A 22,402-nucleotide genomic window follows, 5' to 3' on the forward strand; every position below is an offset into this window, starting at 1 on the left:
GGTCATCGAGTCCAACCTCCAACCTAACGCTAACAGCCCTCCACTAAACCATATCCCTAAGCTCTACATCTAAGCGTCTTTTGAAGACTTCCAGGGATGGTGACTCCTTCACTGAAAGGGTTGTGAGGCATTGGAACAGGCTGCCCAGGGAAGTGGTGAAGTTCTTCCTAACATCTAACCTAAAACTCCCCTGGCTCAACTTAAGCCCATTCCCCCTCGTCCTGTCACCAGGCACGTGGGAGAACAGGCCAACCCCCACCTCGCTACAGCCTCCCTTGAGGTACCTAAAAAGAGCGATAAGGTCACCCCTGAGCCTCCTCTTCTCCAGGCTGAACAAGCCCAGCTCCCTCAGCCGCTCCTCGTAGGACTTGTTCTCCAGGCCCCTCACCAGCTTTGTCGCCCTTCTCTGCACCCACTCAAGCACCTCGATGTCCTTCTTGTAGCGAGGGGCCCAAAACTGAACACAGTACTCGAGGTGCGGCCTCACCAGAGCTGAGTACAGGGGGACGATCACCTCCCTAGCCCTGCTGGTCACGCTGTTCCTGATACAAGCCAGGATGCCGTTGGCCTTCTTGGCCACCTGAGCACACTGCTGGCTCATATTCCTAATGAGATGTTCTAGCGAACCTTTCCTACAGTATTTTGGCATGTATAACACTCCTAATTTTTATATGTGAACATCAAAAGACTACCTTTGTTATTTGTGTTTGGACTGTGAATTCCCTGTACTACAGGACAGTCCTGGTGTCTTCTCCTATGATTTCTGTCCAGAATAGAGGTAATTGGTATTTATGAAATTGCTTAAGAGCTCTAGCAAAGATCAAGCACACAATAATGGATGCCTTCAATTTGGTAACACTTATGAAAAATAAAATACTAGTATTAATTCACTTCTAACCTTTCTCTAATTCACTTCTAACCTTTCTCATACAAACCAAGTCATGCTCGTGTTACTTTTACCTAAAAGTACAGTTAGTAACATAGCTTAGCTTTTATCCATATTTAAAGTATTACTACACACAGAAAGAATTTCTGTGGGATTAGGTGTTTATAAGAGAACACAAGAGAAGTAAATTCAATGTGGAGTTGAATTTTCTGTACCTTTGAAAACTAAAAATGCACTGTAAACTGTCTTTGATACTTTTATTGACTTTAGTTTTGCTTAGTATTCACTTATGAGTGATAAAGCTTTTCTTTCGTTCATGAGTGGAACAGCTTCTGTTATTATTTGTAAAACTAGAATTTTACTTGGAAATTGGAGAATCTGCCTTTTTTTTTTAATAATGTTACACAATGATCAGATTAACTACAACAGTATTGCTAAAATAAAATACAGATTAATAGTAGAATAGTTAGAAAGGTAGTTTAAATCACTGCCTTTCAATGCTCTGTTTGCCATTGTACAAAATACAGGCTCATTGGCTTTAAAGCACTCTGAAGTGGATAAGGCTTTAAATATAACATTTGCAATAAAGGTGTTCAAGCCAGTAAAACATTTATTACTAATACCACTTGGCTGCCCTGCCCCCAGTAGGTATGATAGTGCCTGCTCACAAGAATACAATAGCTATACGAAGTTTCCGTGATAGTCTGAAATTTGAAAGTGAGTTCAAATTTTCAGTTGTATGAATTGTATTGTATGATAAACTGAAGAATGTTACATCCTTATGAACACTAAAATGTTGTAATTCTTCATTTAGATATGCTGCAAATAGTGCAAAAAAGTATGTGAGTGAAGCTTTCAGATCCTACCACCTTGAGTGTGAACATGACAAGCAGAGGATGCAGGAGCTGGATGGAGAACACTGACAACCTGTACTTATCCCAAAGTAGAGAATCTGGAGTGGATGCTGGAAGCAGCAGCCGGTGGCAGATCACTACAAGCTCCATCCTCTAAGTGGACAGGTCACACATCGCCTCAAAAAAGGTACAGAGCTGTGACATGACAGCTAATACTCAGCCATGTCCCACCAGTCCCTTATGGGACAGTCTGCTTGTGCAATCTCAGGGTACTGAGCTCAGGGTCTTCCAGCAGCCCAGCTGAGGAGATGTATCGTGAGGCCAGCCTGGCTAAGCAAGGAAACCACAGCGTGACTTGAATGTGAAAACGTAGTACACAGGATGGGGAAAATGGATAGGCTACAAAGGAAGAATTGAGTTATACTGCCTGGGCTTGTAGGTTCAGCAAGTATTGTCAGTGAAACCAAAAATCAGCTAGAAGGGAGACATGCAAGGGGTATCAGGGAAAGCAAGAAGAGCTTCTAGTGCTCCATCAGCACTAAAAGGCTGACCAAGGAGAATGCAGGCTTGTTGCAGCATGGGGTGGGTGATACAGTGCCAGCAGACCCTCATCACCTTTTTTTGTTGCCACCAGAAAGGTCTGCCAGGACTCCTGCTTAGTGATTGAGCACAAGGAGAAAAGGAGTTACCAGCTGGGGATGTTTATATTAAAGAAGCAAGAATAAAAAGCATTGCTTACTTATTCTGATTGTAAATTTGAATGTGAAAATACAGCCTGAACTTAAGCAACAGAGAAGATGATGACTGAGTGCTGAAATACTGGAAAGATCAATAATTTCTTCCCTTTAATGAATTTTTAATTCTAGTGTTTACACTAACTTTCTTACTTTGAAGTACAAGGAAAAGAAGAGATTGCTTAAAATTTTGAAGCTATGAAAAACTAGGTCAGTTATAACTTGTGCTAAATAGCCATCCAAATATCATGTAGGCAGAAAAAAGCAGTGGCAAGACTTTTATTGAAATGGACAGAGTGCTTCTAAACTTGCTAAAGACAGCAGTACAAGGCAGGCAGGTAGATCCAACCCCATTTGTTAAGCAAATTCAGCTACATAAAATATGCTCCCTTTGTTTTATAATACAGAGTAGGGCTTCTTAAATAGAAAATAGAAGTTGGATTAACTTACATATATATATATAAAACATTCAGTATATATGAACACACACATGCTATATATAGCATATATATGTATGTATTCATGCATACACACTATTTAAAGATAATTTTCCTTCCTTTTATAACAGTAACATTTAGTTGGGCCTTTAAGAACCCCAGGCTAACTTTTGAGTTAAGACCGCACACAGTGAAAAAGCTGATGCTTAGCTCAGCACTCTAACACATGGCAAGATTTCACAAATACTTTCTAACAAAGAAGCTGTAAGAGTCCTCCTTTATATGCAACAGTTAAATGATTGATTCTTGCTTGTACTTTTCAATCACATTCCCTCTTCTAGATTCTTTATTTTCCACACAATAGATTACCTCCCATGCTTTCAGTCCATAAGTAACATTTGACAAGTTGGGGAGAATGGGCAAACGGGTGTCCAAATCCCCAGATGTGAACTACTGATGCACTCTGCATTATCACATGTGGCAGGAGCTTAGAAAGTGCTCACTGCAAGAGGCTGCAGATAGAACAACACCTGATGTTATTAGATAAATGCTGAATATGCAGTTGAATGTTAGGTCGCCCAGCTTTACAAACCAAGCACAAGACATTGCAGACTTCTGTATTAAGCAAAAAGTACTACTCGTGCAAAAATGCTTCCCATCTTACACCACAGGTGGCAGTGAACAACAAACTGATGTTCAGGATGCTCCTTCAGTGTAATTAGTTCAATCTACCCATTCTGCTGTTTTGTCACCAAAATATGCTGTTAGGATTCACTTAGAGCTGGATTTTCTTTCCACATGCCCCTTTAAATCTTGTGAATCCCTGAGAGACCTGGATATCTCCCCTTTTTCTTACCTTGTATTTTATTACCTTTGCTACAGGAAAAAAAACAAACGCAATTTTAAAAACTATTCTCTGTCTACAAGAGATACTGATTTAATTCACCAAGGTCCTCCCAAAGGATAATAGCAGATGTCCTCTTGTGCCTCAAAAAGCCTATGTAGACATCAAGCACTACCTTTCAACTTGGGAAGAAATTACTTTGCTCTATAACTAAGACTGCTGACACAAGACAACCCTTCCCCATTCAGTTTGCTAGATCCTATCCACTAACAAAGAGACAGGCTTACCAAAGCAGTACAGAGCTTGTAGCTCTAAATACACTTCTATCATACATCACAACAGTTCTACTGTTGTTGTGCATCAGAAAAAAAAAATCATTAAAATCTCCAAATTAATGGAAAACAACAACAATAATAAGAGTTATACAGAACTACTTCCCCAGATTAATCTGTATTTCCATGAATAGATTTTAGATAATAAATTTAAGTAAAATACAGTCTTGATCACTGTTTTGACAGCCATAATTTTTCTAGTTAAATTGCATGGAAAGGGGCTTGGAGGTTAAACAGCACAGAGAGCCATGTCTTGTTCCTTGTTTTGCTGAAGTAAGTCTAGAACAGATGTGAGCACAAAAATTTAAATACTTAATATTTTTACTCACTCGACAATCCCGCTGTAGCGTTTTCATTAATGCGCTGTGAGTTTCAGAGTCAAAATACAACCCTTCATGCATGTCTTGCAAGAAATCCAAGTCTTTGAACGTTGGGTTGGACTTCTCTCTCTCTTTTCTTGATGCTCTCCTTTTATATGTGGAGCCTTTCAAGTCGTATGTGAAATGCATTTTCAAGGCTCGCGGCAAAACATTGTTCATTACAACAATTCGAATATTAATGCCTCCTGACTGAACGCAGTACAGCCCATAAAATTTGGGTAGGAGAGTCCTTGGATTCTGGTTCAGATTCTAGAACAGAAGAGATATTGTTAAGTATGTTTACTTTAAAGAAACTTACATGCTTGAGAATGTAATTTTTATGCCAAAGGACATTAACAAATAGCAAGAAAAAAAAGCACGTTTCCCTATTCAGTATAGTTCCTTTGACCAATTTATTTTCTTTGTGGGCCCAAATTTCAGAAAGCTAGTATAAACACAAGAAAGTAACTACTCTGAATTGAAACTGAAAGAGAGGTCTATTGCAGATCAAATCTACTGTGAAGCCCAGAGCACCACATACTCAGGCTGTCTTTTTCAGTGTGAATCACAGAATCGTCTAGGTTGGAAGAGACCTCCAAGATCACTGAGTCCAACCTCTGACTTAACACTAACCACTCCTCCACTAAAGCATATCATTAAGCTCTACATCTAACCATCTTTTAAAGACCAGGGATGGTGACCCAACCACTTCCCTGGGCAGCCCATTCCAATGCCTCACAACCCTTTCAGTAAAGAAGTTCTTCCTAATATCCAACCTAAACGTCCCCTGGTGCAACTTTAGCCCATTCCCCCTTGTCCTGTCACCAGGCATGTGGGAGAATAGACCAACCCCACCTCGCTACAGCCTCCTTTAAGGTACCTATAGAGAGCTTAGGTGAAGCTCTCTAGCTTCTAGGTGAAGGGTAAATAGAAGTCTTGCAGGAAAAGAAAGGATTCTGATACTACTGCACACTGTTTCTTGCCAGGTGGTTCCAATCTACTGTAAACTGCTACAATCATACTCCCTGCCATGCACTGTCCTGAAAAATGACTGAATCTCTGATTCTGTTTGTATGCCAGATTTTACTTTTCCATGTCCCATGAAAGCACAGACTGAGCAAAACCTAAACATATCCCAAAGATTTAATTTATTATTCTGACCTGAACAACCTTTGCATCCACCTGCTGGAAGAAGTTTAGGTCAAGTAAAGCTCTCATTGCTTTGACCTGGATTCTGAAAAACAGAAACCCTGTCTCCATACTTTTCACAATGAGGGTGAGTGCCAAATGACCAGGTTGTCTCCACATGAGTCTGAGGTCATAACAGAATCATGACTGACCATCAGAATAGAAGGTGTGAAATTACCCGAATTCCACAACAAGTTAAAAAATAACTAGAAGATGGCAAGAGAGATATCTGAGAGCAAAAACCCATCCTTCTGAACGTAACTACTCTCAGTTTTTGGCATGAAAACCAAGAAAGGGGAAAAACTACTTCAGGTTGTGCATTATTACTAAGTCACAACATACAGCTACAGGAACAAAGTACAGTCATAGGAAACAATCTCAGTGATTAAGCTTTTACCCTTTGGAAACCCCTGCATATATTAACATTGAGAATAAAGATCTTAAGAAAAAAAAGTGGTCTTACATTTACTTGTAATAATGATCAATTCAACCTTATGCTGAGATGATTATTGTGATTATGAACAACAAAAGTACCTACCATCTTTTTCTTTTTGATGCTGTCAGTGCATTAAATTTTTTAAATGAACACTGAATCCAACTTACATTACTGTAGTAATGATATTCCTCATTTTTAGTGCAAGTGAGAGGGTAACTTTTCAAGTGTTTACTTAAGAAAGTATAGAAAGTAAAGAAAACCAGGCCAACAGTAAAAAGCCTAATACTTCAAAGTCCTGTCTACTGCCCAGAAGAATCTGTTTACATGTACACTGGGTGGCCTTATTTAAAAAAGAAGAACTTAGTTACATTTATTTGGGAATTATGGTCTCCCTTTCTGATACCTGATGCACATAAACCAAGACAATCAACTTAGCATTAGCCCTCAAAAAAAGCTCTACTTTAAAATTAAGTTCTGAACAACTTATATTGATAAGAATATTTTTAACATCACTGGTTTAATACATGAGAAATGGAAGCAGTCTGGAAACAAAAGTGAAACTGACCGGTCTAGTTTCTTTGTCCACTCTGAGTGAAATGCAGAGGGTAGACAAACACAAAATGGAGAAAAAAAGTTGAATTAGAAGTTTAGGAAACTTTTTTTGATTACTAACTTATTATAAGCAAAGTTTGGTATCAAGTCAGACGATGATATTCTGCTTCATCTTGAATGCTAAAGAACAACTGTCATCTTAAATTTATTCTTGATTTATATCTATTCTTTCTGATGGATGAGGGAGTACAAAGTCAAAAGGTAAGAGTGTCAAAAATACATGAAAAATATGGATAAAGTTACTGAAAGGTTAGAAGACATCAAATGAAACTGAATCTTTAGAAGTGTGAAGTGACACTGGAAAAATTCAGGTAATGATTTATAAAGATGGAAAAAGTCTTCAATTACTTACCATATAATAGCCTGGCAAGAGCTTCTGAAGAAACTCAGCCTCTTTGTGTTGAACTGTTTTGATGATGAACTCGTCATCACTAGTTACAAAAAATAAGGACCCACTGGCACCTGGATTGGATAATTCAATTAAAGGCTCACTGCAGATTGAATACTGGAAGAAATAAAAAATGTTTTTCATTGCCAATGCATGCACTACTTATACGCAAGCTTAATACAAATAATTGCAGGTGTAAATACACATGGGATAATTGGGGAGCTCTATCCTTTGGGCTTCAACTGCAACAAAGCCACTGTACAGCAGGCTGGGTCACAGTAATTTGTTTGAGGACATGCTGCACAGCTGTGGAAGAAGCAGCTGTAAGCTAAGCATACAGTCCCTTTCCATGTCTCACTGCACCAGATTAATTCTTACAGGAGTGAAGTGAGCGAGTGAGGCGGAAACAATCCATCCCCACGCCATTAGCACTGCAAATGCAGAAGCCCTAAGATGACATTTTCTTTAAAACCATTTATGTTTCACATCTGTTTATGAAACACGTGTGGGAAGTACATTACAAAAAGCCACAGGAAGTACAGGTATTGAACTTAATGAAAGTAGGCAAGTCCTCTTCTGTGCAGCTAGGGCTGACACCATTAACATAATAATCTCAGTAAAACTGAGAATGTAGTTTTCTGGTTACTTGCCTGCTTGAAACAGGAAAACTAGATGTCAGCAAGTACAAAAAATTGCTTTTTGGAGGACCATTACTTTGGATGTTTAGACAGGCTCTCTTCTACAGGGAGACAGTAATATTTATGATCCCATTAAGGAGGAAAAAGTAACTGAGGACTGTTCTTTCCTAGTAGACCCAGACCTCACACAGAGGCTCATGTTCATTTATTAGATCTCCATTAATTCACACTTCATGTTCCGTTCAAGCTAAGTGGAAAAGATATATTTAGCTCCAAAACCATAGAAAAATCTGTTTATATTAAACTTCAGAGTTTATTTAAAATATAACATTAAACTTTGATTCACACAATCTTTTCCTCTGTTACATATCAGCAGCTTTACACACTTGGAGATTTAGCACACAGTCCAGTAATTTAAGATTTCAGTCTCTGAAAGAAACAAAATTACACAGGCCCTGTTGTGAGCAATGTAAGCACCAGGTAATTATTCTTTGCAGAGCAGTACATCTCCTGTTCTTATCAGAACAAAACGAGTAACTGTTTCAGTAAAAAATACCTGGTGTATTGAGTCAGTGCCTGAGATGAGTTGAGCAATTCCATGGGAAAAAAACAACTTACTAACCAGTTCTGTTCGCTGAAAATGGTTTTCATTAAATTTAACCCAGAATCTGTCCTGTGATTTCCGGTAGTTGTGATAGCAAAGACAATTGACCCACAAAAAAGTAACAAGCATGTGTTAACATGTTGCTTAAAACACAACGCAACCTTGATCTAAGGAAGCACGCTTTCTATCTACTCAAAGTACTACTTTATGCATTTTCTTATAGTGGCTCTGGCTGAGTCTTTTCCCACGCTTGGGATTTTTAAAACTTTTGCATGCAATAATTTTTTTTGCCAGTTCCTCTCTCTGCTTCTGTAGTTCATAGTGCCAGTTCATAATAGAGATCTTTCCTATTTATCCTAGCATTGCAGGAATCTAAGGATAGAACAGCGTTACTGGTCTACACTGCCACAAGCTTTCAGAGAAAAACAGCAATTGCATAACAATCTGAGTTTTTCTTGCCAAGATATAAAATGCTTCTTTAACAACTTTCATTGTTGCATGCATTTGAAACCAATTATCTTAAACATTAAAGCTCAACAACACAGTTTAGCATAGGCAAGAATTACTAACCTATACTGTCCGCTGGTCATTTTATGGTTTAGTTCATTCCTATAAAATTAAAATCTACACACCAAACAAAGAGCCCACCTAGTTTTGCAACTGGAAGTGCTGGAGAGTAAATGAAATTAAAAATGAATAGTAACAAAATCCTTCAAACCACAGCACGTAGGGACTTCATAATCAAAAAGTTCCTTTATAAAATGTCAGTGCTCTACAAAGTTTCCAACTCAAGGTCTCTATTTCCTTCTGTAAGTTGTTCTAATGCATTGATTTTTGCCATTCAGTCTGATTCTTACAGTGCATTAGAGCTCAACCTCTTTGTCAAAGTTAAAATTGTAAATCTTTGAGTTCTGTCATTCCAAATTAACCATGTAAAGCTTCTTCTACTTGCTGTAATTTATCCTCTGCCTTATTTAACTTTACTTTCTCATCACCCCCAGTTGGACAATCAGTTTTTATATTATTACTGTAAAGTTAGAGACAAGATTTTAGATACTGAAAGCTAATTGTGGTCACTGCATGACAGACAGATCCAGTTTTCACTAAAACAAGTGAGATTGTTCAGCCAGGATCCTGACACGTGCTTCTGGGAGCAATACTGTAGTCACAATCAATAGGGAAAAGGGTTCCAAACCAAAAATAGTTTTATTATTTTTTTGATTTATGACTTGGTTTTATGATTATGATGACTCCTCTGATCACATATGCCTCTGGACTACAAAGGACTGAAACCTGCTCTGATTGCAGTATGATGCCCATTTAGTCAGAAACAAAAATGAATTCTAACTTGGTGTCAGAGCAAGTATAAACATAACAGCAAACCTGCATCAGTTACAACAGACTAAAATTCCAACTATATTTCAAAAAATACCTGTTTGTTGAAAAAAATATGCTTCTGTATTTTAAATAAAAAGATGGCACTTAATATTGAAACTGCTTAACTCTCCAGAGTACTGCACTCAGCTTTTCCTTAACCTAGGTAGGAAAAGGGGAACATACAGCAATAGTAGAAGTGTCCCAGACACATTGACCCAAGTACACTGTGCCCATGCTGTGGTACAGAGAAATTTAAATCTCCTCTTACCAAAAATCAAAAATACTTCCTAAAGTTTCTTAACAGCTGCCAAAATTGAATGCCAGTTCAGAAGTAAATCACAGAATCACAGAATTTTCTAGGTTGGAAGAGACCTCAAGGTCATCGAGTCCAACCTCCAACCTAACGCTAACAGCCCTCCACCAAACCATATCCCTAAGCTCTACATCTAAGCGTCTTTTGAAGACTTCCAGGGATGGTGACTCCACCACTTCCCTGGGCAGCCTGTTCCAATGCCTCACAACCCTTTCAGTGAAGAAGTTCTTCCTAACATCTAACCTAAAACTCCCCTGGCTCAACTTAAGCCCATTCCCCCTCGTCCTGTCACCAGGCACGTGGGAGAACAGGCCAACCCCCACCTCGCTACAGCCTCCCTTGAGGTACCTAAAAAGAGCGATAAGGTCACCCCTGAGCCTCCTCTTCTCCAGGCTGAACAAGCCCAGCTCCCTCAGCCGCTCCTCGTAGGACTTGTTCTCCAGGCCCCTCACCAGCTTTGTCGCCCTTCTCTGCACCCGCTCAAGCACCTCGATGTCCTTCTTGTAGCGAGGGGCCCAAAACTGAACACAGTACTCGAGGTGCGGCCTCACCAGAGCTGAGTACAGGGGGACGATCACCTCCCTAGCCCTGCTGGTCACGCTGTTCCTGATACAAGCCAGGATGCCGTTGGCCTTCTTGGCCACCTGAGCACACTGCTGGCTCATATTCAGCCGACTATCCACCATCACTCCCAGGTCCTTCTCTGCCTGGCAGCTTTCCAACCATTCCTCTCCCAGCCTGTAGCTCTGCTTGGGGTTATTGCGCCCCAGGTGCAGGACCCGGCACTTGGCCTTGTTGAACTTCATGCAGTTGACCTCAGCCCATCGGTGCAGCCTATCCAGATCCTCCTGCAGAGCTTTCCTACCCTCAAGCAGATCGACACACGCACCTAACTTGGTGTCATCTGCAAACTTACTGAGGGTGCACTCGATGCCCTCATCCAGATCATCGATGAAGATATTAAAGACGACCGGCCCCAGCACCGAGCCCTGGGGGACGCCACTAGTGACTGGCCTCCAACTGGACTTGGCTCCATTCACCACGACTCTTTGGGCCCGGCTATCCAGCCAGTTTCTAACCCAACGAAGCGTGAGCCAGTCCAAGCCAAGAGCAGCCAGTTTCCCGAGGAGAATGCTGTGGGAGACGGTGTCAAAAGCCTTGCTGAAGTCAAGGTAGACCACATCCACAGCCTTTCCCTCATCCACCCAGCGCGTCACTTTCAAAATGCCCTTCTACGCTGTGTGCATGGAGACAGGAGGATAGCTTCATTCAACTTTTGACCACTGAAAAATATGCTTTCTCCATTTCTACCTCTCCTGAAAAAGTTGCTCCTTCTCTTTGGAAACAGATCAAGGTGACAAGCTGTGCAGACAGCAAAAGGACTCTAAAACAAGTTAGAAATTTCCATCAGGAATTACTTATTTTGTAGCTAAGCAGAGTGGCACAAATTTATATCAATACCAAGTATGGTCTTCCTGTAATCTTTAATTTATACTACTGCAAAGAGTTCTTTAGGTGTAGTAGAAGTTGCAGGTGACAGAAGCTTTACTCTACTAAGTGCAGTCCTTTTGAGCAGTTGGCAACACAGCCTGAATACTTGGTCTTTCCCCAGGTCCATAAAAGAAAACGTGTTACACCTTTATAAAACTCCAACCCAACAACATTTCCTAGCAACTAAAATCTGTAATTCAAAGGAATGATCTGCTTTTACATATAAGTATTGCTCTAAGGGCTAGTAATACAAAATCCATACATGATGCTATAGAATTAAAATCAGACGCCCACATTCAACCTAAATAAAAGCAAAAGCAACTACACTTTGCTTTTATGTTCATTGTCCACAAAGGGGAAAGAAAATAAAGAAAAAACGTTATAATGTAATCAAATGCACTGAAGTCAGTGAAGTAATATGTTAAGTGGTATTTCAGCATCATTTAATCCTTTTTTTTTTAATGCATTTCTTTCAAATTCCTTTGGTTTAAAGAAACTCATTTATGATTAATACCAAAAATATTTAAAAACACATTCTGAAGTAGTAAATAAAATAAAATAAAACTGATGCACAAAACTGCTAACGTATATGGGGACTCTGATTTGTTGCATGGACTAGTGTGAGACAAACTGGACATGAGACAAACATCTAGAAAACAATCCAGCTGTCCCCTTTAACCATACCCTTTGAAAAGCAGAAATACGGGAGAAGCAACGTAAGTGGATCCTTGTCTCTGGCAGTGCACAATCTGATGCCACCAACTAAAGCCTGCTCTTATGACAACACTAAATACTTAATATTTTTCTCATGTAAGCAGCTGAACAGCAAGGAGGAATAAGTCTTCAAAGTATACCAATACTGGAAAAAAGAAAACACTAGAATATTTCTTTTTCAGGCCCCCATCACACTTTTCTCAAGGCTAGATGGGAATGTTTGCAGACAAGCATGTATTTAATGGAGTGAATAAGTTAAATAACAGAAGAGCACTTGCACACAAGTACTGATTATAACTTCTCCAGAAACAGTGACCTAAATGAACAGTATTACTCAAGTTACTCTAGTCAATTAACAAGGCTTTTTTTTTTCTTCTCCAGGAATCTTCTCAAAGAAGAAGAATTAAGACTTTTGTAAATCTCTAAAAATGTTCACTAATTATTAAACACTACACACAGAATCTATACCTATTTATGCACCATTAAAGCATCCTCCTCCTGTCAGTACAAAATGAGTATACATTATAATTATTCATAACTCATAGGAAAACTGCAAGCTCTTACCAAATAATCATCAGGCTTGATACCAAAAAGTTCTCTGAAATATCGGAAGGCAAGAGGTGCGTATGTCTTAAATCTGAAGTCAGGATAATGATGAGCAGGGGTGAGATTGCTCCCTTCACTGAAAATGAAAATAAAACAAACACAGTTATTATTTATCAATTTATAGCAACATTCTGTAAATCTCATCCTTAAACGTAAAGCTATCTCAATCATTGACCTTGCTAGACAAGAGTCATGAACAGACAAATGTGCATTTATGTATCACCACTCAATGTAATACAAACAGCCACAAGAGGCAAAGTATTGCCAGCAAATTCCTTTTTCTCTCCTTCAAGTCATTAGTCTTTTCACCATCATTTCCACATTCACAAAGATCATGTTTAAGCTACTGCTACAACTTCACACATCCCTCCAGGGTAAGCCAGTCCAATAGCTTACTAACACAGAAAGGGTCACCCCATTTCACGTAAGGCCTTCCAAAAAGCTTGGAAGTTAACCCAGAAAAACATAACTTCACACTAGCTTGGTGACCTGAACTGGTTCACAGGAGAGTCATACAGATACTGAAGACACTGAAAATGCAAAACAGATGAAAAGATACTAAAAATGAGACAGTACAAAAGAACGGTAAATCACAACAAAGAGGACAACACTGTGTTGCCAGAGCACTGCTAAGGAAGCAGGTCTACCTGTCTTGTTTTGGTGCCAGAAGGCTTTGACTGGCTCAACCTTATTTATGAATCTCCATTCGCAGCATTAATTTCTTCTGCAGGTTAATTACAGTTATGGTACCTCTCTCTTCCTTGCTAGTGCAATACAAGATTGGAAATACATACTGAAGTTGGTAACCTTGAAGTGTTTTTTTTTTTTTTATTTTTTATTTTTTATTTGCCTGTGACATCGCATTTTTTTCTTGCCTCAGTCTAAACCACCACTAGCTTACATGTTCAGTTAAATTAGAACACAGGTTGTGCACATTGTGGGGAATTCTGGAAAATGGCATGCAGTTACACACAAGATACAGATTCAAGCTAGACGAGGCATAGAGAAAGACTACTGTGGTGACCAATCTGGCAGACAGTCTTTCTTAAAGAAGCACATGAGAAGAATGTAGCCCTCTTAGATCTTTTCCTTGTTTTATACTACACTTTCACTGTGTGTTTAGGTTGCAGTTGTATGATTCTTTAGATGAACACTATGCTATCTAAGCTGAAGAAAAAAAGCAGGAAGATGTTGCCAGAAGGAAAAAAAAATTAAAAACTGCCTGTGGATTTCTTAATGCAGGACATTTTAAAAAGGCTTTAAACAGAGGAATAATATTCTATACGATTTCAACGCAAGCAAGAACAGAATTAAGATATAGCTTGGTCACTCTGCACAAGTTTATAAATAATTGAGAATAAAATCCATAATACTGGACATGGTGGCCAAAATAAGCTCCTCTGACAATACTTTATCCATTTCATTTACCCTAATTAAATTATTCAGAGATGCATTATGTACCTATATGCTTAGCATCAGGAATATACAACGAATTCAAAGGAAAAAGACTCCAGGAATTCACATAAATGTGAAGAGGAATGAACTCAGTAAATGTCCTACAAAGACTAACTTATGTATCATGAACTTACTATACACGTAGGACAAGCCTTGATTGTACAGAACCAAAACTTTTAAATATGTTAAAAAGCTTTGGTTCTGTACAATCAAGGCTTGTCCTACGAACTTGTCTCCTGTTATCACATTGTTACCTGGTAGAAGTTTACCCCAACCCATTTAGCTGCCCCTGCGTGCGTAACACCAAAATCTACCAGAACTGAACTGCTGCCAACTAAAGGGTTTTAACTGGACAGGAAGCTTTCTCAGGCTCCAGAAATGCACTTTTAGATTTTTGAATAGGAGACAGATGAAGAAAAACAATTTGATTTCTGGTTGGAAATCGCATGTCAAAAGATGGCCATGGCTGAACAAAAATGCATACAAAGACATTATAATGGTATTTCTTTGATTGCAAAACCACATGGTTGAGAGCTGGCAAAGGCTGCCTAGTCCTAATGAACTCATTTGCACGTTTTATAGTCTAACATATAACAACTCTAAGGTATTAAAATCAAATCCACTTATATTTTATAGTTCCATTATATATTTAAAAAGAGAAATCAATAAGCTACTAGGCTGAATGGGATATTTTTCCTTACAGTTAAGACTGGCTAATGCTTTTTCTTACTTTTTGCTTACTTTCAGTATGCCACTCTTGCCTGACATGAAGCTTTGATTGACACTGAATTTTTCTGTAATATGGGGAGGACAAAGGATAAATATAGTCATACTGAGAACTTGGGGCTACATTTGTAAATGTAGTAGATTGTTTTAAGATGCAGACAAGAAGAGAACAAAGTGTTCTTTGATGAAAAATCACATCCTTGTCACAAAAGATTTATCATCTCAACTTTATAATAAACCTCCTACCTTTTAGAACGTACCTTTATAAATCTGCTTCTTGTAGCAATAACTCTTGTGTAAGTGTGGCAATAAATATATTACATGTCCTTGCTCTACTAGAACATGCCCGTCCCATCGTTGAAACTTCACTAGGGTAGCAATAAAGATAGGATGTTCTCTATGCTAATATCATGGGCCCAAGTTATTTCTTACACACAGTATAAAGAAAAATGACCACAAGTAAAAAAAAGGTTCTTAATAGCTCCAGAGATTGACTTTAATGCATAGTACATGGAAATTTATTTCAGAAAAAATAGAAAACAGCAGTTATTTTTGTACAGCACTGACACAAAGAACAATTCCACGTACCTAATACCATAAGCTTACTTTATTACAGATGTGGTAGTCATTTCACTAAGCAGATCAGTTCCTTTATTCTTTGTAAAATTACTAAAAATTCTTTTTTACCAAGGATCTGAAGGGTTTGTTAACATACCCTACAGTTTCTGCTGATCATATTGATTAATTTCGGTTTCATTGCCTAATAGAATAGATTAGAAGATGACAATAGTAAGCTTGTCTCTAATGTAAGAAACAAGCTTGACAAAAACGTAAGATTTCTTGGTTAGCTTTCTGGATGAATGTTGCTTTTAACAGAACAGAAGAAGCACCCTGACTTCAAGTAGTTTCCTACAATAATGAAAACTTTTGAAATCCTTGTGGCTAGGTATGTCCTTGCTCTCACCTGCAAAAGGACATTTTCCACTGACAGTTCAATACTGTCCTGTTCACGCTTGATGTAAATACATCTTTACCTTACTTTGACATGAAATTGTTCACAGTGTATCCTCTACCTATCCAAAAATCACTTGTAATAGATAAGGATGCTATGCACACTATTTGCAGGCAAAAGCAAGCCTCCAGGTAGGTGCATTAACTCAACCCACCATAAAAGTTGCAATAATAAAATAAGATTCCTTTGTTTTCTCTCAAATAAAATATACCTCCCACTCTATTAGTTCCCAGGATGATTTATTCTGTGCTTTCTCCTTGCATTTTGCTGGGGAATTCACTCATTTATTCATGTGCATTTCACTCTGGCTGGATAAAAGAATACGTGCAAAGCATTTCATATTATAATTTCTAATCAGGCTAGGTAGTTCCCAGGGTATGGCTATGTCTGTATAGCACATCAAGAAGAGTACCTGAGATTTGCTGACAAAAAATCTGATCTACAAAATGGAGCTTTGGAAATAAAAGAAATGCACTCCATAAAGAAAGAAGGCAATCACATAAATTTCCTCTCGTGTAGATTAGAGCATGCATCTACCAAGAAATAGAAATTACTTTTAATACTAGCTTTGATTCCTGCAACCTTGGGGGAGTCTGGTCTCTGTACATGAGCTATGACAAATAACAGACTTTGGAAAGTTTATGAATCAATTGCAACTTATGAGGTATTTTAATAATCTTTCCTGAAGACCACATGAAAGTAGAAGACTGGTAGTTAGAACAAAAAGGAGAGATTAATGCTAATCTATGCAAGTCAGATTTTAATATCTAGAATAAAAAAATAAAATAAGCATTTTCCAGAAAGAAACAGGAGAGCTGGTCACCTGGGATATGGAGAAGGCTGAGGAACTCAATGACTATTTTGCCTTGGTCTTCACCAACAAGAGCTCCAGCCACATGGACAAGGCTCCAAAAGGCAAAGGCTGGGACTGGGAGAATGAAGAACCACCCTGTATAGGAGATGATCAGGTTCAAGACCATTTAAGGAACCTGAAGGTGCACAAGTCCATGGGACCTGATGAGATGCATTTGTGGGTCCTAAAGGCAGATGTAGTTGCTACATTTGTTGCCATTCTCTGTCATACTTGAGAAGTTGTGGTAGTCCAGTGAAGTTCCCACTGACTGGAAGAAGGGAAACATAATGCCCATTTTTAAAAAGGAAAACCTGGGGAATTACAGGCCAGTCAGGCAGTCTCACCTCTGTGCCTGGCAAGATCATGGAGCAGATCCTCCTCAAAACTATCCTAAGGAACATGGAAAATAAGGAGAGGATTGGTGACAGGCAACATGGCTTCACTAAAGGTAGATCATGCCCAACAAACCTGGTGGCCTTCTGTGACAGGATTACAGCATTGGTGGAGAGGAAAAGAGCAACTGACATCATCTACCTGGACTTCTGTAAAGCATTTAACACTGCCCCCCATGACATCCTTGTCTCTAAATTGGAGAGACATGAATTTGATGGGTGGACCACTCGGTGGGTAAGGAATTGGCTGGATGGCTGCACTCTGAGTTGTGGTCAATGTCCAAGTGCAGATCAGTAGCCAGTGGTGTTCTTCAGGGGTCAGTGTTGAGACTGGCATGGTTTAATGTCTTTGTCAGTGACATGGACAGGGGGATCAAGGGCACCCTCACTAAGTTTGCTGATGGCACAAAGCTGTGTGGTGAAGAGAGACAGGATGCCATCCAGAGGGACCTGGACAGGCTTGTGCGAACCTCATGAAGTTCAATAAGACCAAGTGCAAGGTCCTGCACCTGGGACGAGGCAATCCCAAACTCAAATACAGGCTGGGCTAAGAATGGATTGAGAGCAGGACTTGGAGATACTGGTGGATAAGAAGCTCAACATGAGGCAGCAACATGCACTTGTAGCCCAGAAAGCCAACTATATCACATCAAAAGCAGTGTGGGCTGCAGGGCAATGGAGACGATTCTCCCCCTCTGCTCTGCTTTTATGAGACCTCACCTGGAGCACTGCCTTTAGCTGTGGGGTCCCCAGCACAAGAAGGACATGGACCTGTTGGAGCGAGTCCAGAGGAAGCCACAAGATGATCAAAGGGCTGGAGCACCTCTCCTACAAAGAAAGGCTGAGGGAGTTGTGGTTTTTCAGCCTGGAGAAAAGAAGGACCTGGGGAGACCTTATTGCAGACTTCAAGTATGTAAAAGGGAAGATGGGATGGGACTCTGACAGGGAGTGTAGTGATAGGACAAGGGATAAGGGATTTAAACCTAAAAAGGGTAGGTTTAAGTTAGATGTAAGGAATACATTCTTCACTCAGAGGGTGGTGAGGCACTGGAACAGGTTGCCCAGAGAAGCTGTGGAACACCTCCAGGGATGGGGCATCAAGACCAGGCTGGATGGGGCTTTGGGCAACCTGGTTTTTGGGAGGTGTCCCTGCCCATGGCAGGGAGGTTAGAACTAAATGATCTTTAAGGTCCTTTCCAAACCCAATTTATGACTCTATGAAATATATGTATTTTTAAATAACAGTATGTGCATCTTAACTTTTCTTCTAGTAAATGATGTGGGTTGATTTAAATATAGGTGGTGCAACATCAAACTAAAAATGAACTAACACTAATTATATTTTCAATGGCTAACCCTGTGGCTTGCAAAAATTCTGCTAAACAGGACACCCACATGTGTTCCTTGGCAGCTTTTCTTTTCTGTGGCCTCACCCTGGTGGGAAGTGCCCATGAGATAGCACATTTATCTGAAGGTGCAGGGAAGATGAGCTGCATCTCTTGATAACAAGCATTCAGCAAAGAGCAGTGTTAATATTCTGTGATGTAACTGTTTACAAAGTAAGTAGTCATAGTATAGTTGTGGATCCACACATAACCTTCTTGTATATAAAAAAGGTAAAGAGAAGAAACAAAAGAAGAGAAGAATATCAGTTCTCTCATGTTACAGCAGCTTTTTTCAAGTCTGAAAATCACAATAAAACATCTAACATTAAATGCTCCCAGCATTAAAAACTAGCAAAGAGTATCCAATCTCAGTGCTACTGTTCTTGGAAAAAGCTGCTCATTTATAACCCATCAAGATGTATTCAAGTGCTACTAACTGTATACAACAAATACACTCATAGACCAGTGCTAATGTAGTTCAGGCACAGCTTTGGCATATTTGTTTCCTACATATTATTTCAGGAAAACAATTGTTTCCCATATGGTAGAAATAAGTATTATGGCTACCTGTACAAATAGGTGTGTATTTGCTTTTTTTCACATTGTGGGATAAAGTCCAGTGGTAATATCCTTGCTTCTCACTGTATTTGCTATATTTTTGGTTACTATTTACCCTATGCTAAGCAGTCCCCTGCAGAGGCAGCTGTAAAGTAGACCTGTGAATTGCAACTAACTTCAAAACAAGCCAGTGGTATCTGTGGAACAGCTGAATACAAAGACATTTTCTTATGATGATATGACTATTTAACAAACAATTGGAGATGCATTTAATACAAGGGATCTCTGAGTCCTTCATGAATAGGTAAGTAGGCCTACAAGGTCATGTAACCACACAAGTATCCAGAGTATCTCAGGTTTACCAAGAATTTGATACTAATGTAAGTGGGCAAGACCAGTAGTTCATAATGAATGTGGGTTTTGCTTTTGTTGCCACAGTATCACCATTTCAAATACTATTTGTTTTGAAACAGGAAACTAACTGCTTCCTCCTGTTTTTGCTGTCACTCTACTCACAAACCATGAAAAAAAGTTTCTTAACTTGGGTTATCCAAGTAATCCATCCTGCATATCTCTGTGACTGAAGCACTAAAAAAAAAAAAAGAGTATTTCTTTATAAAAGGTGTCAGGCAACCTTCTTAGCTGCCTGTTGAAACTGCCCAATTGGAAACAGATATGCTCACATAAACTACACAACAACTAAGTGTTGATACGAATATTTGAATCTATTCACATGTAATTTTCAAAGTATTTTATGCTTCTTCAATTAAAAAGACACTGTTTGGTCCATCACAAAACCTATGATACCTGTTTGGTACAAAGACATTCCCAAGGCCAAGTGTCATACCAGAAGACAGTACGCTTCAGTCTCTGAGCTAAGGTAAAACCCAGACAAACCCTAAACTTTGCCCAAACTTTTACTTTTCTTAGTAATTTCCACTGCTGATTTGGGCTGTCATTCACATGCTACCTTACCACAGTATTAAGCTTTGGATATTAAATAGCAGAAAGCACTGAATAATCTTTCATTAGCATCAGAAGAAAGCAATTTGCAATTGAACAAGTTCCTTGTACAAATGACTGTAGCTGCAGGGCACATTCAGGTTAAAAACATGTAACAGACTTAATATTTTAATTAGAAACCACAAGTGTTCATAACATACAGGGTCTAGATCCTGTAAATACAGCATATTAGTGAGGGAAGTGCACAAGACTTATTAACAGCTTGCTGCAAAAAGGTCAAAGACAACTGTGCTTAGCAGTGGCCTGTATCCGAGAAAACAAGAAGACATGAAGCCTGAAACATACTGCTTTTCTCCAAATGCTCTGAATTTCTGAAGCTGCATACTACTGACTAGCCAAAGTTGGCAGACAGTATGGAGTGGCTTGTCAAACCACTGCAGAAAACATGCCTACCTAATAAGTGTCTGCTGGAATTGCTTAGCAAGCTGCCCACATTCTCAGTTCACAGGCAGCTAGCTGCACAGCCACATGGCCCAGCAACCAGCTTGAGCCAACAGTGCCAGACACAGCTGGGCTGGTTAGCTTTGCACCAAGGCTTTCCAACCATGGCCACGCTACCTGGAGCTTAGCTCCGAATTTAAATTAGATAGCTGTCAAAATACTACCGTAACCACATTGCACAAGTGATTGATTTGGGAACAAAATGTCACACCAAGAGATGAACTGATTCCAACTGACGCCAGAGGCACTGAGCATAATGCAGGAAGACCAGAAAAAGCCCTACACAGCTGAAATATGGGACAGAGGAGGGAGGAAAGATAGAGAGCAGCCAGGATGCATGACTTTCCCACTGAATCCTCCAGCTATTGCTGCTGTAGATAAGCACCAGATAAGCAACTCCCTGTTGTATTTTCAAAGCAGTGTTTAAAAGCAGTTTCTCTTGTGGTTTCAGCCTATGCAGGGAGTTAGGCTGAGACTTCAGATGTCCTATCTTCAGAATCAACTGGGTCACTGCAAACTGCATTTGTTTTTTTAGCACAAAGGGCACATTTGCACAGTGCCATTTAAACTCAGTTCGGACTGTAGTTCTAAATACACCCTTTTATAGCAACCCCTATTAACACCTCACTTAACTCCCAAAAGCAACACAGTATAAACTCCCTATTAAAAAAAAAGGAAAGTCACAAAAGGGACAATGTAAAGTAGAAAGTACCAAAGGCACTTTCCCACCTCCTCAGTTGCCACAATGTACAAATGAAACCAAGCAACTTTGCAATTCAAATCCACTCACTCTGCTAAGATACCCATACTTCACTGAGAGTCACTTCCTGAAACAAACACCTAAATGAATCTGGGATAACCTATAACCCAATTAAACCCAGTTACAAAGTAACTCTGAGCCAGGCAAACCTGCAATCTGTGGGTTAATCCTGATTTACAACAGCTCCCACAGTAAATAGTGCAAGTATGTTCAATTCTGAACTGACCATTCTTCCCTGCCTCTTTCCTCCCTCCTTCACTGTGAATTGTGCTGAAAGCGTTTTCCTGTGGATACCAAAGCTGGGCTACAGAAAGTACTGAGGTTTACTTCAGGGGCTGAGGGAGATGCAGAGACTATTGCTCTTTGGTCACTTACTGAGTTTATAAAACAACTGTTAGTTTGTTAGCTATTTTTCCCTAAAACATCTCAGATGATACTGTTTTGCTCACTGGAACACAGCCTGTTGTTTTGCTGCATTTCTACTAGCTCAGGCTTATTTTATCACAGGCACTATGACAATGCTCATCTTGCTGTTAAAAGAACAGGTGTGCCTGCGACTGTGCAAAACAACTGTTCTCACTTCTCTTTCCAAATCACACCTGCCAGATCTGGATGTCACTGGGGAATATCAGCTAATACCCTGCTTGGAGTTGCAGCTAAATTATATATACCCCAAGCAAGAGGAAAAGTGTTGCTTCTTGCTTGGTAAGTAACAACGTTCTGCACCATGCTTGATGCACTGCCTCGACAGGTTCTCTTCCAGCTGTAGGTATTGGGTGAAAGGATTACTTCATCTCAGTTTGCTCTTGGATGCTCATCACCTCCCAACAGTAGTCAGCCCACTGCATCTGCTGGTGTAACTAATTTGAACTTATGTCTTTCAATCCTGACCAGTCCAAGCCAAAAAAAAAGAGGACATGCAATCTTATCTTTTCACCACCAGCTATGGTAATGAAGCCAGCTACAGATATGAGTCAGGAATTA

General features: G+C 39.5%; 1 protein-coding gene across 14 annotated transcripts in view; it reads right to left on the reverse strand.

Annotated features, from left to right (window-relative positions):
• The window catches only part of PIP5K1B (phosphatidylinositol-4-phosphate 5-kinase type 1 beta), a 119,186-nt gene that overhangs the window by 41,247 nt on the left and 55,537 nt on the right, over positions 1 to 22,402 (reverse strand). For all 14 annotated transcript variants that reach the window (XM_084504925.1, XM_084504926.1, XM_084504924.1 and 11 more), the window contains 3 exons: positions 12,772 to 12,889; positions 7,035 to 7,187; positions 4,417 to 4,716 (listed from right to left, as the gene is read on the reverse strand). In XM_084504925.1, coding sequence (XP_084361051.1) covers positions 4,417 to 4,716; positions 7,035 to 7,187; positions 12,772 to 12,889 — 571 coding nt within the window. The remainder of the gene's footprint in view (positions 1 to 4,416; positions 4,717 to 7,034; positions 7,188 to 12,771; positions 12,890 to 22,402) is intronic.

Source organism: Aythya ferina (assembly GCF_964211825.1).
Source record: "Aythya ferina genome assembly, chromosome: Z".
Classification (NCBI taxonomy): domain Eukaryota; kingdom Metazoa; phylum Chordata; class Aves; order Anseriformes; family Anatidae; genus Aythya; species Aythya ferina.